The sequence below is a fragment of the Mauremys reevesii genome, linkage group 6 (assembly GCF_016161935.1).
Source record: "Mauremys reevesii isolate NIE-2019 linkage group 6, ASM1616193v1, whole genome shotgun sequence".
In the NCBI taxonomy this organism is placed as follows: Eukaryota; Metazoa; Chordata; order Testudines; family Geoemydidae; genus Mauremys; species Mauremys reevesii.
Window position 1 is genome coordinate 83,515,544 of NC_052628.1, and position 17,631 is coordinate 83,533,174.

Below are 17,631 nucleotides of genomic sequence, written 5' to 3' on the forward strand. Positions count from 1 at the left end.
TTCTAGGGATGGACACAATCCACACATGTGATTTCATTCCTCAGACTTTCTATTCAGAAGTGTCACATGATAGGCACAACCCTTACTCTTGCCCAGATGATTTCAATAAACTGTCCCGCAACAAAACTAGGACAAGTTGAACTAGGAGAAGGGAAAGCCTTTCTTACGAATTCTCATGACCCTGCCAGTCATCACAATCCATAGGAGGGAAGAGGAAGTCAGTGGGCTTCCTCAGAAGTAGGAGGTCATCAAGCAGCCATTACTGTCCAAGTTACTATACTGGCAATGGGGATTGCCCCACTTCAGCTCTACTCCTACTCCTTACTCCTCCCGCCCTCAAAATGAGGCACTGGATGATCATGGAGTTCACAGGAGAGACTGGCTCTCGCAAATAAGGTAGTGTTCAGAGTAATGGACACTTCTTAAGTTCATTTAGCCCAGCATTTCCCAAACTTTTGAAAAGTAAGCACCACCCTTCCGGAAAATGAAAATCAATTGTGCCCACCTTCAATCCCATCATGTATTTAAATTTCAGTTTAATTTCTCATACAGGCCCACCAATATTTAACTGAAATTTAAAACTTGCTCTTACATTTTTATTTTAAGGAATGACATTTAATATTGGATGTCTCAGATCTCCATAAAAGGTACTTAATCTCCTTTCTCACATGCTTTGAGTGCTGAAATAAGGAACAACATTGGCATCTAAAGTACCATCACTGGCCTGAGTTAGCACCCACTGAAAGAAATTGGGTAGTTCTTCCTTGCCGAGTGCATAAATTAACATTGCAAGTCATAAATCCAACACAGAATCAACTTTCCTGTAGGTCAGCTTTCACTCAGTCAGCCAGCTGGCTGAAAATAGTTATTGTTTTACATGTACCATGACACTGTGAACTTTACCTGTTTGTAAACCTGCCGTAAGTACATCATCTCCTCCACTGTCCCCAAGGATATCAATCTAAACACTTTCACATCTCTGCACTGGCCAATCCTATAGGCTCTGCAAAGACAGTGATTTTGAAGAATACTAGGTTATTAGCTAACATGAGTTCCTTTGGAGATAAGTAAAATCCTAATTCCAATAAAAGGGAAATACTATAAACTTAAATAGAACTTCCCTAAAAGACAAGTTTAGAAATTAAGTGTTTTTACCAAGCTCACATTTTCTCTCTTTAGGGCCCTCACTTCTCTTCTCCATAACTCAAACTACCAACAGATTATTTTCAGAAACCACAGAAGAGATTTACTGAATGTCAAGACATCAGAGAAATGTGAATTTCACAGAGGTGATACCATGAAGGTCTTGCAAGGACACACATTTCTGCAACATCATAACATTTTTCCACTTCTGCAGTGGGAAGGGAAGAAAGAGAAGTCTTCCTGGAGGTATCTGAAAATAGAAAAAAATCCTCTCTACATTGTTAGAAATGACAAAATAACGGAGGATCTTAAAAGCTAAAATATAAAATAGGATGGACCAAAGAATGTATTTTTACTCATCAAAACTCAGTTGCTTTGTACACTTTAAAGGCTCCTTGGAGTGTTTCCTTAGTTATCTAAAAGTATTTTCATCAGCTGCATGTGAAATGCTAATCTATGATTTAGAATGTCTTGGATAAAACACTTATAAAATAAGAATCTTGCATGTGTCACCAGAGCAAGCTATCAGACAAACTGAATGCTGAAAAGGGACATCTCTACATTACATAGGCTTGAAAATAAGAACACAACTATTTTTCTTAAGGGATTCTATGTTTCTCAACATCAATCTTGAGCTGGATCAGTAACTGTGGGGTTTTTTTTGTTTTTTAATACTCTCTACTTTTAAACAGGCTAGCAATGATGGTTCCAGGCTCAGGAAAAATGCCATCAGGCTGTATGTCCACTTATTTTTTAAAATGAAACACTATCATAATGACAGCATTGTCCTATTCCTCTCTCTTCCAACGATGTCACAATTTGAAAAGTAGGAAATTAAAAAAAAGTTAAAATTCAGAGGTAAAGGAGCTGGGGAAATTCTCACTCACTTTTTAAACAGTATGCAGAGTACGTTAACGCTAAAAAAATTATTAACAGGCATTTCTAAATCTGATACAGCCAAAATCAGATTGTGTTTAAGAATATCCTATTCTCTAGGAAAATTTGCATGAGAAAATCAATTTCCAAAATGAACACAAAAAGAGCACTATGTCTATCTAAGTTTTAATATTGAGACTATACCTGTCAATGGCTTGAAGATCATTTGCTGGATTCCATGTTGGATCAAACAATATAACGACATTGGCTCCAACAAAATTGAGACCCAATCCACCAGCCCTTTAAAAAAAGTTAGTTAGTTCTTAGACTGCAAGAAAAGGAGTTAGGTAGTACCATTTTTTAAACTCAAATTAAATGATTTCTAGCTCTGGATCTATTTAACCACAATTAGGCTTACTAGTAGTAGGCTCACATTTTTTCCCTATTCCAAACATAATTAAACAGCATTATACCAACATTGGTAGTAATGGGCTGGCGCCATTACTATCCTAACAATCATGATTATTGTAGCAAATCACAACAATACCTCAAATTGCGGGCAGACTATATAACCTGCCCAAATACAAACAGCTGCTTTCACCTTGATATAACAGAAGTGCTGCCCAACTACCTGCTGCATTCCCTTAACACTCAAAGTGAACAATATAAGCCAAATCCTCAGCTGATGTAAATCTACATAGCTCCATTGACTTCAACAGATCTATGCCAATTTATATCAGCTATGATTCTAGCCATTTGAGACAGCTAGAAGAGACTTTATGTAAAGAGAGACTTACTACAGAGTTTGCACCAGTTTTGTTTCTTGAATCACAGGGAGATGGATTTTGGCAGGATACTTGCTACATTACTTACACCAAAACATGGTATAGTTTGTAATGCCTCTCCCAGCTATTCTTGGTACAGCAGTCCTGGCAGGGTAAACAAGTACTAGAGTGCAGTGGTGCCTGTTTTTGAATCAAACTATTGAGAGGGCTAAGTAAAAGCACAGAAAAGTGAATGATAAAAGAAAACACTCATTTCTGATGCAGTCCTATTAGGGTATGTCATCAGTGGACAGCGATCGATCCAGTGGGGATTGATTTATCGTGATAAATCGATCCCCGAGCGCTCTCCCGTCGACTCCAGTACTCCAGCTCAGTGAGAGGCGCAGGCAGAGTCGACGGAGGAGCGTCAGCAGTAGACTCACTGTAGTGAAGACACCACAGTAAGCAGATCTAAGTACGTCGACTTCAGCTACGTTATTCATGTAGCTGAAGTTGCGTAACTTAGGGCTAGTCTACACTTACCAGCCAGGTCGACGCGGTGAGTTCGACTTCTCGGAGTTCGAACTATCGCGTCTAATCTGGACGCAATAGTTCGAACTCCAGAAGCGCCGCGGTCGACTCCGGTACTCCACCACTGCAAACGGCGGTGGCGGAGTCGACCTTGCAGCCGCGGACTTCGATTCCGCGGCGTCTGGACGGGTGAGTAGTTCGAACTAGGGTACTTTGAATTCAGCTACGCTATTCACATAGCTGAATTTGCGTACCCTAGTTCGACCCCGCTTCTTAGTGTGGACCAGCCCTTAGATCGATCCCCTCCCCGCCCCAGTGCAGACCAGGCCTAGTGGATAGGGACAATATTTGTGAGGGTCATTATAAGAAAGTCCTATTAAACATGTATATATTGGACTTTTGGGGAACAGTTAGACTCAATGTGTTGGTTGCATCTTCCAAGAACATCTTAACTCAAAATGTTGTTCAGACTATAAAGGCCCCAATATAGCAAACCCATTAAGCATGTGCTTAATTTTAAGCAGTTGAACAATTTCCCTATTGAAGCTAAAGGATTACTCACTTGCTTAAAGTTGGACATATGCTTAAGTGGTTTACTGGAGTGGGGCCAAAGAGAGGAGTAGTCAAGTTGCAGGACTGGCTCTTGGAAATCTCTTTAGTATCGGCTTAGTCACATTCCTTCTAATCCCTCCCAAAAAGATAGGAAAATTTCTGGAAAGCGCCTGGAAGCAAAATGCTTGTATCCAATGTGCTCATATCTGAGAGACTGTTTTAGGTGGCCTTTGATTTCAAACATGCCATGTGTTTGATTTGGGTTTTATTTTTTTGTTTTTTTTCAGATCCAGAAAGCACTTCAGCACATCCTGTGTATGATGTGATCAGATGGCTGGTAGTCAATTAGACTGGATCCAGCGGAAATGCTAAGGGGTTTCAAGAATCTCTCTCTAACAGTATCCCTTGCTGGGGATGTAGAAGGTAGATATAGAGTTTAAATAATTAGAAGCAGCACCAGTTAATCAAGTATCTGGCATACATCTTTGGCTGATATGACAAGCAAGAGTGGCAGACTGGTCATCACAATTTGAGTGGATACCATTCTTAATTCACAAATGTCTTTTTCTTGACGAGATCTATCCCTTCCATAAGGTTTATAGTGGTATCTTATGGACAATGATGGTTTCTCCAAAGATTTTAGAAGAAAGTGGAGGCAAGCCACTACATGTTCTCAATGAGACACTACCAAAATATGGAAAAAGTTTATCCAATTTTTTTAAGTGTATATATAAAATAGTTTATTTTGGATTCTATTAAGCTAGTTTAAGGTGATCGGAAAGGGTTGAGTTACCTCCATTAATTAATTTCCTTATTTAAAAAAAAAAAGAAATTAGTTGGAGCCACCACCTTATGGTCTTAGTGGAATCCTTGTTAATATAAATAAAGTTGTGGTCTTTTCCCTCCAAATGTGGTGTAGTGCTGGCTTAATTAAATTCAGAAAAGGAGAGGATGTGGGAACTTGCCAATATTAATGGAGGTTTCCGGAAGATGAGCTCTCTCAAAGTCTGAGATACTAAATAAAATTTTTTTAATACAATCCTCCACTGTATTTTGGAATATTTCTTATTAGAGAGGATGGAATTCAGCTTCTCTTACCAAACCCTGTAGTCAGACCAAAATATAAGTCAACATGTTTTTCCAATTGGTTTCTAATAAAAAATCCAAATATTTGAAAGCTGAAATATGAAGTATACTTCAGATTTCATTAATGGACATAACAGACTGAGTATGAGGAGAGACAAGACCAAACAGGATGTTTTAAAAAAAATTAAAAGGGGCAGAAGGTTTATAAAATTATTAGGTATACTACAATGTTTAAGAAGACAAGACCTCTATGACTTCTTCATAAACAGAATGTACCTAGAAATGAGTTGGTGCGTTATAAATAATTAATTAAAATGGTTAATATTCTAAGTGTCATTTAAGCAAGTAAAGTTTAAATCACACTGAATTAGAAGAGAACTCAGATGGCTCAGCCTGCTACATTCATTTCTTTTAAGGATCTTGCAACACTGCCTTATAATAAACCATTATTTTTCCAGAGTTCATGGTATTGTAGGACTGCATATTGGATCAGACTAATGGTCTATTTACTTTTGTGTCCTGTCTCTGTGCTCAGTACCACAGTCTTCAGAAGTTACAAAACAACATGCCAGAGGGAAGTTTCTATGGAAGCAGTTAGTAATTAGTTCTATTCACAGAACTGTCTGATCCTACCCTTTGTGTCTCAAAATCACTTTGTGGCTCAGAGTTCCACAAACAAGATTACGGAGTACATAAAAAATTCTTTTGTAATTTTAAAATTTGTCATCTTAATTAGATGCTCCTTTTTTCTTGTATGACAAGAAAAAGCAAATACTGTAAGAGCACCTGATCAACCGAATAATTTTACACACTTCTATCTTGTGCACTCTTATTTGTCTAATATCAAACGTTTAATAGGAGAGATTTAAATATCAGAACTATTTACATCTTTACATGATTAGCCATCTCATTGCCCCTCTCTGGATTTTTTTCTTCCCCTCTTGCCACTTCCTTTTTGAGATGAGTGACCAGAATTGTACACAACCAGAATTGTATATACTACTGAAGGTAAGGACAAATCAACAATGTATATTATAACATTATAATAGTTTCAGTATTCTTCTCTGTCCCTTCCTTTATACAACTTAACATCTTTTTTTGCTTTTGAACTGCTGATGCACACTTTTCTAAATTAAGTGTATATAAACTCAAGAAAATATTGTAGCCACTAATAGGTGAGTTTAGTTAAAATTCTTTCTAGTGCATATCACGTTGCAATTTATCTCATCTCCCATCATTGCCTAATTTTCTGGCTTCATATCTGGATTAATATTCCACTTCAATAAAGAGTAGCTCATGGCTCTACTAGCTATTGTTTCAGGTCTGTATGCAGACTCAGGAAGACATCACTGCACTGGTTCACATTAGAAAAGGTTATTTTCATTACCAAAAGGATCAGAAAATTGCATTTTAAAAGAAATCTTAAGCTGAAAAAAATATTAGAAATACCAAAAAAAATCTACAGAGAAGCCCAAAGTCTGCACTGGAATGCATATATTTGCATGTTGTGCATTTCCAGTTGATCTATTGAAACTTTTAGGCTTTGTAGGGATGCAAAAAGAAGTTACAACCTTCTTGAGACATTCCTTTCAGATTTCATGGCACTTGCAAGCAGCACTGCCAAGACCACTGATATACAAATCCTTCACGTCTATCCCCTTGGAATTTTCAAGCTCTGCAGGGAAATTGATGGAATAAGCCTCACGTATGAAGGACTCAAAGATAAAAAACCTGAAGATCATGACTGTTATATGATCCACTAGCCACTCATGTGTGAATCTGAGAGTCCTGAAAAGAATGACTCAGGACATTTTAGTTCAACCAGCCTGGCTGCAAAGATTCTAAATTACATGAGGCCTTGCAGAAGTTTAAAGTAATGGGGCATGTCTGTAAGAACATACAGAATACTGGGATATATATTAACTATTTTTGGTATGTTTATGTATCTAGGTATTTTACATGGCCCTCATTACTATAGTATCTGCGGGTCTCCCATTACTTAAAAAAATGACATTGTTTTCTCTCTTCCTTAGCTGTCATCGAGAAGCAGAATTAGGATATTTTTTTAAATGAATGGATTTCTGAGCATATGGAGATTAGCGTGGGAAAGACAGGGTAGAGCATTGGATTTAATATTTGGCTCTGAAGGAGGGGATATTAGCAGTTTTTATTTCTTCCAGCATGATATATTGGAACACTGGAACAAGGCTGCCCAATGTCCAAGTGCTGTAGTTCCCTCTCCTTAAATTAAGTTGTGTCACAGACATTACAAGCTCTGACAGCTCTACCAGTTGAATTTGTAACTCCTGCAAATCATAGCCCTACTTCTCATGAGATTTACAACTTGAACTTGTTTGCTGCCAGAACCAGCAATAACTCTAAGCATTATGGACCATATTTATTCTTCTTCCAAGACAGATTCTTCTGCCAGCACAGGCTTAATGAAAGAGATATTTCTGTCATGGAGCTTTAAAAGTGACAACAGATAGGACATGGGCATATGTGCCATAAACCTATTTCTTCCATAGAACATACAAGTGTCTGACCTTGTAATCTTTAACAATCTATTTATTGTCTCCAGAAATTTATAAGATTGGTAGGAATCATCCATATTACTTATAACTTGTCCAGTACATTTTTGACAGTTAGACTATCCACAAGCTTATGGTCAATACTAGTATCTAAAACAAATTTGAGGATTTAAGATCAAGGTGTTCTGGAAATATGCCTTTACAAATAAAGTGATATTTATTGAAAAGCTGTTTTTGAAAGCTCCTTTTCTCAAAACCATATTATTCCATTAAAGTTTATGTTTCTAAAGATACCGGTACTTTTTGGCTAAAGGCTATGCAGGAGAAGTTTCAGGCAGAATGGATTTATTTCCCCAGAACGTAAGGTAGAATACAAATTTGGAAAGGTCACTGTTTTAACAATGAAGTCATTATTATTGCTTCATAATTCAGTAATTGTATAGGCTGGTGCTTCTTTTTGAAGTTGTATAGTGATTGTGCCACTGGAATAAAATGACAAAAAACAAATGCACTGTATTGAGAAGTCACCCTTTTTTAGATGCATTTTTGCAGCCAAAATAAAGCGTAAGTAGATTTGTCAGAAATTAACATTTGGCACTTTGAAAGATGAGACTTTCAGAACACATACAAGCTGACTGCATAGAGCAGTCAGCCAAAAACTTTGCGAGAAACTATAGACAGAAAAGTATGACCCAATTCTGTCAACTTATTATGTGTTTAGAAATAAATAAGATACTGAAAAGTTCCATCAACCAGATGACTGCACAAAAGATCTTGGTTTGATGTGCCTGAACTCTGATTTAGAGGAGACCAGAAACCCCTGGGGAGTGCTACTAGGATATAGCACCTTCAGATTTCCAGAGAGTTACAAAAGACTCTTGTAGTCTCTTTGATTACTTTATCTCAGGAAAGCAGAAACACATTCATTTTTGTTGTATAGTGTGTGTGTTGAACTACACTAAGAATTACAGAGAGTACCATTTTGTTTCTCTTGGAACATACACTATGCTGCATATTATCCTAGGCATGTTTTTCACTAATTTACTCACTGAAATGTGAAACATTATATACAGTTCTGTATAGACAAGATCATCATAAGTTAAGGTGGCTGTCATGAAGCAACACTGGCGAGCATGGCCTCCCTTACAACCCTTACTACTCAAAAGGGTAAGGGAGAAGAAACCACTAATGAAGCAGGATTCCATTTCCATTTAATTGAGTTCTCTATTTCATAACACCAAATGTATGAGATTATGGGGATGAAACTAATCCTAAAGTGTTTAAAACAAATAAGGTGACAGAACATTCACTATAAGTAGAAAGCCTTTTAGAACAGTACAGATACAGTAACTCCCAGAAGAGGTAGCTCCTGTAATAGTATGTTTTCATTTTAATTTTCTGTTCACCTAGAAGGGCCAAAAACTGCTTATTTCTTATTCAAGAAGTCCCCGGCCAGATATTCTGATTACTGAGGTTATGCTCAGGAAAGCAAGAGTACATCTCTAGAGCCTTGATTCTCTGCTTATATGCCAGACTCATGCATGTGGGCTGTTCTAATGTGTGCCAGCTGACAGTGGTCTTAAGGGAGCTATGATGGCCGAGCACAGCCAGAACTTATGCTCTGGCCTCTCCACCTCTCTGCTCCCAACATGCACCCTGTGCTGGGACTGTGGAAGGAACAGCAAAGGAGACCATTATACTGGCTCTATACCCACTGGAGTCTCCCCACAGCCAGGGATAAACAGGCAGTATCTGCTCCTTTTGCATCACTGCCTGGGAATAGTAATCATCTGAGCTAAAAGTTAAAGGATTATGTAACTAAGCAGAAAGCCAGGAATGGGTTGATATACTATTTTCATAATTTTTGGCTGAACATGTACATCTAATTAGCCTATTCCAGTAGAATTCACTATTCATCATAAACTGATGAAAAGATTCCTTTCAAGCATATAGAATGTGTAAGATTTTATAGCTTGTTAGAAATAAGTGCTTTAAGGGACAAATGTTCGGAAACTGAGCTCAAACTGCACATATAAAAATCATTCACAGGCGTAAAGTTTAACTGATAAAAATATGGCTTTCTATATGGGTCCACTATGCACACATAAAATAACTCACATGCTATTGCTGGTTTTGCACACACAACTTAAGAACCTAGTTTTTGAAAGTTTGTTTCTTAATGGGCACAGCAGAACAGAAATAAAGACTGCAGTGGTGCACTAGACTATTAGGAACAATTGGTGATTCCCCACTGTCTTTGGCTAGCCTGGGATTTAAAACTATCACTCACCAGTTTCAAATCTCAACGATCTCAGAAACGACAGAAATGAAGGAATGTGAAGAACAAAAATTAAGTGTTATGACCCATTTCTAGTGTAGTAATTTTAACCCATAATGGATGTAGCTGACACCACAGTCTTGTAACAGCTGACAGTAATGCTATTGCTCCTCCTCAAGGAGGAAACACCATGCAAGATCAATCAAGTGAACGCACAGTAACTTTACTACAAGCCTCTAAATACGTAGCTGAAGGCAGACACACACTACAAATTAAATTCTCTTACATTGTAGAAACAAGGCAAATGTTAACATCTTGCATGCTATTGAACTCTCTCACTATCCTGACCCGGTCCTCTGACTTTGTATTTCCATCAAGTCTTCGGTAATCTAGCCCAGATGCCATACAGTATTGTTCCAGCACATCTAGCAACTGATAAAAAGAGATGGGGAGATAAAGCATTATTAGTATCTTTTAAAATAAGCACCATAATAACCACAAAGATTAGGTATCCTGAATATCATTTCTAATAGCCCACAGACCATTTGAGAGCATAAATGTTTCTCTCTATTGGTATTTAACATTCTTATCTGCTTATTCTCTACGACACAATTGGTTTTCTACTTAAATCTTTTACAATTTCTTTTATTGAAAGCAACAAAAGATATAAAATTAAAGCAGAGATCTTGAACTGTCATTGACAGTAATCTTCTATGCTGGCATGCCAAGTATTTAGTTAGATAATCCTGAGTTATAGTTTGCATCACTTCAGAAAGCACATTAGTCACTAACAAGAATACCTCATTTAGGGCTTTGGCTTCACTGAATTGTTAGCTTGATGTATAACTTGACTGTTGTTGCTAACACATCCCCTTCCCTTCCCCTTCCCGCCCCGCCCCCACAAAGTGTTTAGCTCAATTTAAGTTGTGTTACTTTCAAGCTAGCTGTTCCATTGGAGGCTGTGGGTTGATGCTTCAGTGGTGCTGATGCGTGATGCCAGCGCAGTGGAGACTCCACTACTCTGTACTGCTAATACAAATATTCTGTGTAGCTCACGTTTTGCACTCGAGCTAGGCTAATGAGTAGGGCCCTACCAAATTCACAGCCATAAAAATGCATCATGGACCATTAAATCTTGTCTTTTGTGTGCTTTTACCCTACACTATACAGATTTCACTGGGGAGACCAGCATTTCTCAAATTGGGGGTCCTGACCCAAAAGGGAGTTGCAGGGGGATCATAAGGTTATTTTAGGGGGGCCGTGGTATTGCCGCCCTTACTTCTGCGCTGCCTTCAAAGCTGGGTGGCCGGAGAACAGCAGCTGGTGACCGGATGCCCAGCTCTGAAGGCAGCGCCCTGCCAGCCGCAGCACAGAAGTAAGGGTGGCAAAACCATACCATGCCACCCTTACTTCTGCGCTGCTGCCTTCAGAGCTGGGCTGCCAGAGAGTGGGAGCTGCTGACTCTGGGCCCAGCTTTGCCTACAGAGTTGGGCTCCCATCTAGCAGCTGCCGCTCTCCAGCTGCCTAGCTCTGAAGGCAGTGCCGCCACAAGCAACAGCACATAAGTAAGGGTAGCAGTACTGCAACCCCCACTATACTAACTGTGCAACCCCCTCCCCACCACACACACACCCACCTTTTTGGGTCAGGACCCCTACAATTACAACAGTGTGAAATTTCAGATTTAAATAGCTGAAATCATGACATTTACTATTTTAAAAATCCTCTGACCGTGAAATTGACCAAAATGGACCATGAATTTGGTAGGGCCCTATTAATGACTGGAGACAACTCCAGCTAACACTCCAGTGAAGACAAGTCCAAAGAAGAAAGGCGATTATTACATTTGTCCTTGCCACTGTCCTTGAGATAACATAAGTTTTCAAGATGTTTTCTTTAGTACTGCACATTGTCCATATCAACACTATTTCCCATAGTGCATTTGAGAAAGAAAATGTGGTTGACAGCTGCTGCTGTCCCCTGTGCTTTATGCCTCAGGACTTATTGCTGAGGTCAGTCATGATGTAAGTCATATAGAGCTCACCTTGGTGGAAAAGGAGAAGAGAAGAACTTTATCTTTGTTTTTTCTGAAGTGATTTAAAAGCTGTTGAAGGACCTGGAAATGAACCACAGAGCAGTAATTAACTGACTTCATCCCAAGTACAGCATATTTTATATATATACATATATATATACATATATATATACATATATACATATATATACACACATATATATACACACATATATATACACACATATATATACACACATATATATACACACACACACACTTACATTTGCTAACTTTAAAAAGAGTAAGCTGCAGTTTTTCATATAATTTTCTAAGGAAAACGGGAGGCTTTGCAAGCCTAATAGTTTCCTAGTATCATAAATGTCACTACAATAATAAAGGAGATTCTAAATAAACACACACATTTTAATAAACTCCTTCTCTGAACGCATTCTGAACGGGCAGTTTTAAAGTATCACACTAACAAAAGTTAAGTTCTAAAGGAGCTATTTGTATCTTTCAAGTTGTCCTTTAAGGGAAGTTAGTCTACAAAGCTGTAACAAACACTACCTATCTACTGTACTGCCCTGGGTTTGGGGTTTTTGTTTTTAATTAATGAATCCACACATCCACTCTGAACAGAGCTAACCTTATTTAGTTTGCTGCACTACCTCGGAGTTCAAAATTTCTTGGAACTTGTCTTCTTAAAATAATCAGTCAGATGTATGCCCCTCCCTGCTCCCCCTCTTTTCTATTGCTTTGTTTACTGTAGGCCTCAGCTTCCCAGACTCTGCACAGACCTTGAAATGCCAATAATCCGCCCACACACAATGTTCTTCTGGTAGGGAAGCAAATAATCCAGAGCCTTGCGTATAATAGTGATACAGTTATTTTCAAAAGAAGCATGTCCACATCTGGCAATGGCAGTTCAAGAGTACCATGCAGAAGCAATACACAAAGGGGAAAAGGAATTTTCTGCACCATGTCTGGAGCCTTCTCCCACTGGGCAATAAATATTTAAAATTATTTTATTTATTCGGTGATAACTACTTAAACTGTTACATCTACACAAATTTCACTAAAAGTGTAACCACTCAAATAATAGAGGAATGCCTGTATTAATTTTACAGTTCTGGATAAAATCTTGAACACAAAATACTAATATCACAGTCATAACATTTTCTGTATTGTTGTGTCATTCAATTACTGGGTAAATAAGAGGCACAAATCAGATAAGGTTGCATGTTTTCCATGCGTAGCTATAATTTGTAAGTTATACAATGGACAAAATTGACTTTATTTTACTGGGAAAACAAAATATACTGTGTTAGAAGTTCTACATTTGCATTTCATGTAATTGCATTAAGAAAAATTAGCAGCATGTTTAAGTTGTAAAAGGAGTTTGTCTCCTGTAATAATATGATCAGAGTAATAAATATGATCACATAATTCTCCATAGGAGACAGTGCAAACAAATACACTCACTCAGTTTGTTTAAACAAAGTGAATTAATGTCATGTCTGCTTGGATTTTAGGTATTCTGAAATACAATAGCAGTGACTTTGACAAACCAATAAAAGTAAATGGTTTTGTGCTGAAGAGAAACAAAGTATACGTTCCCACACTGGAATGCTATTCTAAAAGGTAGGTGTTTTGAAAAAACACAAACTGGGTGAGCATACTCAAACAAAAACATAACGTTACAATTAAAATATGGTTTTTCAATATGGTGTGCATGGATTTAACTCTCATCAGGATTATTAGAAGTCCTGCAGTGAAATCACTTTACACCATATTGATATTTACTGCTTAGATTTCCACTACAAATTATATAGTGTACAGCTGTCAATCCTGCTTTTGATGTTTTAAAGATAGAATCACAGGATCGTAAGACTGGAAGGGACCTCAAGAAGTCATTTAGTCCAGTTCCCTGCATTCATGGCAGGACTAAGTAAAATACCGGTTTTTATAATTCATCCCTCACCCTAAACTAGGCAAGTTTTTTTGTTTATATTTACATGGTACTCCCACAGAGATACTTGCATTTTCCTACTTATTTTCTTCATTATTTATGAAGCCAGTAAAATCAATGTCTTAATCAGACATGTATATTCCCAGGAGATATATACGTACTAAACAGAAGCTTTCAAAAAGGTGCAACCAATGGATTTTTATGGAAGTATTATAAAAGAAGTTCTAAAACTACATTTTATTTCTAACAGCCAGGTATTTAATATATATTTTTATTTAAAAAAGTCATATACACAGTGAACATTGGTAGACTGTTACCCAAAATCTGAGGAAAACTGAAGGAGTAATCACACAAGTGAAGGTTTTGGCCCATGTGATTATGGGGCAACTAGTACGTGACTCAGCAAGCTATGTAACCATTCTGTTTCATCACTGCTACTCCCCCTCCAAAAAGTCAATGATATTTTTGTGTAGAATAATGCTCAAGGGCATGCAATCTACAAGCACTGTACTTCAAAAGTGATGAGTTATTTGTCTTTTCATTACACAATTCTCACTTCACAACTGAGGTGTACTGGATTTTCACAATGAATATTGTCAGGCATTATTTCTTGCATGTTCAATTACACCACATCTAAACAAGTGCTTTTGTATTACATTTATGGACAAAACAGTCCGAATTGAAAACAGAATGCTATTAAAAGGGGGAGGGGAGCTATTAAACAACCACACATGCAAGCAAATACCTTCCACCTCTTGTTATTTACTACAAGAAAATCTTTAATAGCTACATTTCTGCAAGTTTTATAACATTTGGTCATATTTATTTCCCCACATATATTTTTTGTTTCATTATTGATTTTAAAAAAGTGTTTATGAAATATCTTCTGAGTCTTAATTTATGGTGACATCGCTGTGCATTTTTGAGGCTTCCCATGAGAACCAGAGATCGTCTGGATACCTTTCCTATCATAATAAAAGCCCATCAGTATACTAGATCTATAGTTCTTTTGAGAATGCAACACATACAGGGACATAATCAGAGAGAATCTGATCAAGAAGAACGTTCACAATATTATTTGAAGCAGCCTTGTCAAAACAATTTATTTGAAAATACTGTACATTTGAGATCTAGAAGAACAGGAAGTATAGGTTTAATTTATTGTGATTATTCAGTTCACAGACAAAAGCTATCACCCAAGATCACACATTCAGAAAATTTCTTGAACCTATTCAGAATAGAAAACAGATTAGCTAATCTGTTCTCAAAAAGGTTAACATCCATTGAAGTCTCCACTATTTTAAATATATACCGTATATACTTGTTCATTAGTCTGTTCTTTTATAAGCCGACCCCCCAAGATGGTTAGGTAAAAATCGAAAAAAACTGTATGACTCTTTCATAAGACGACCCTATATTTCAGGGGTTGGCAAACTTTGGCTCCCAGCCCATTAGGGTAAGTCGCTGGCGGGTCAGGATGCTTTGTTCACCTGGAGGGTCTGCAGGCATGGTGCCCCTCAGCTCCCTGTGGTCACAGTTCACCGTTCCTAGCCAATGGGAGCTGCGGGAGCTCCCACTGGCTGGGAACGGCAAACTGTGGCCACAGGGAGCTGAGGGGCTCCATGCCTGCAGATGCTCCAGGTAAACAAAATGACAATCTATTAGATATTCAATTCAAGGATTTCATAGAGTTTAAAATCATCAAATGTAGGTGTGACCTGTTTATAAGCCTACCCCCGCTCTTTGATGCATCACTTTTTTTTTTTAACCAAAAATATTTGATTTATGAATGAGTATATACAGTAGTACACCAGACATTAAAAAAAGGCATAGTGGCATTTAAAAATTACTGTCAAACATTTTTAACTTAATGAACTTAACACAAATGTTATTTTTCAGTTATGCCAATTTAACCCACTATAGCAATGAAGTCAGATACAGTATTGATGCATTTGAAAGTATTTTTATTTTTAGAACTGAAATAGCAACATTTAAAATATTAAACTTGCAAGGATAATAAAGTGTATTTCTATAATCCATGTCAATTAAATTTTGTCATCTTCTACAGCAGAATTTCCAAGTTTGAAAGCTGAACCCTCACTTTTTATAAATAAAACCAATCGCACAAGACCAACATATGTTATTAAAGACCCACCCATCTTAATTTTTTATCTTTTATATATAGTCCCATCTCCCTCTTCCATGGGGATAGGAATGGCATTACACACTTTTGGAAATGTTGTTGTACAGTGAGATGCATTTCCTGAAGTGATACAAAATCTGAGGTCTCTTTAAGAAAGGAAGTAGTTATTTTCCATTTAATCAGGTATTTCATTCCACTGACACTTAGATATACTTTAAGATTAGATATTGCAACCATGCGTTTAAGTGGGTTAAAATGAAAACAGTCATTAAGCAGGTTTCTCCAGTGATGTCAGATTATTAGCATCAGAAACAACCAGGCATGATGGAGGACTTCATAACAGTAATCTACTGGGATGTCTTCAAAACATGTTTTAGCACAACTGCCTAATAAGGTAGCAGTAAAACAAAACAAAGGAAAAATTCTATGAAACAGTCAAGCAAAGCAAAAACTAATACAGTGTTTCTCAAACTGGGGTCGCCGCTTGTGTAGGGAAAGCCCCTGGCAGGCTGGGCCGGTGTGTTTACCTGCCCCGTCCACAGGTCTGGCCGATTGCGGCTCCCACTGGCCGTGGTTCGCCGCTGCAGTGGGAGCCGCGATCGGCCAGACCTGTGGACGGGGCAGGTAAACACACTAGCCTGGCCCGCCAGGGGCTTTCCCTACACAAGCGGAGATCCCAGTTTGAGAAACACTGAACTAATACAAGATCACTGTTTTTCATACTTTCCCTCTAATGGGCAGAGGGGAAGAAAACTACTAGGTTTCAAGTGACTACTGACAAAATGTGCTTGTACCATAGACCCAACTCCCCAGCTTGCCTTATGATACACTTTAACAAAAGGGCACATTAATTATGCTTTATTTTACTAAGAAAAATTGAAGCCAAAAATGTAAGTTAAAACAGCCAAAAATCACTCAAACTTTCTGACTTAGAGAACCAGTCAAAGTGAAGGGCAGATTTCTCACTTTGCAAAGGAATTATTTTCCATGGATAACAATTTAAAAAAAAATCTTTAAGTTTAAGGATCCAAAGGAGCTTTTCAAACTGATTATATCTTAAAGTAATGAATTCATGACTTTCTATCTGTGAAAGTAATCTTAAAATTAGGATTTCTTCAGTCAGCTTTTAAAGAAGGAATATTTAACTCACATCTCTCAGAGAAGTGTTATTTTTTCAACATAAATGGAAGTTTCACCGGGTGCCAGACAGAGAAGTGGTATCATTCTTGTTATTAGTCATAAAATATATTCCACTCTCCTCTTTTAACGAGGTTCTTCACATTAAAGTGAGTTTACAAGAATATCTGCTTGTTTTGGAAGTCTGATTTCTGTAGTTACCTACTTTCTGAATAGAAAGATTCCTTATCTTAAATTTCTTCTACATTTTCACAATAAATATTCTGGTTATTTGTTTTCCTTTGATGATATTGGCAACACCAGCTGGCCATCCCCAACTCAAACCCAACATCACTATCTCGTCTCTGCAATAAGTGATAAGGTCCAAAACTCCTGTATACTAGTGTTGTCTTTTAAGATTCTAATTATATGAATATTAGATCCTCTATTAATATTTGAAATCTTCAGTTTTGTTTACTCAAAAAGAAACTTAATGGCTTTTCAAACTAGCCGCTTCTCTTTCAAATCAGTGTTGTGGTCCTTGTTTTCACAAATTCCTCATGCAGCATTATACATTTTATTAAATGTATTTTATTTCATATTCATTACAATATTAGTAATTTAA

At 37.4% G+C, this 17,631-nt stretch overlaps 1 protein-coding gene across 7 annotated transcripts in view; it reads right to left on the reverse strand.

Annotated features, from left to right (window-relative positions):
• Window positions 1-17,631, reverse strand: part of ERCC6L2 (ERCC excision repair 6 like 2) — a 142,326-nt gene that overhangs the window by 82,418 nt on the left and 42,277 nt on the right. For all 7 annotated transcript variants that reach the window (XR_005600313.1, XM_039544200.1, XM_039544203.1 and 4 more), the window contains 4 exons: window positions 11,806-11,877; window positions 10,048-10,193; window positions 2,224-2,319; window positions 904-1,003 (listed from right to left, as the gene is read on the reverse strand). Coding sequence is in view for 6 of the 7 variants with exons in the window: in XM_039544200.1 (XP_039400134.1) it covers window positions 904-1,003; window positions 2,224-2,319; window positions 10,048-10,193; window positions 11,806-11,877 (414 nt within the window). In the remaining variant the exon portion in view is untranslated. The remainder of the gene's footprint in view (window positions 1-903; window positions 1,004-2,223; window positions 2,320-10,047; window positions 10,194-11,805; window positions 11,878-17,631) is intronic.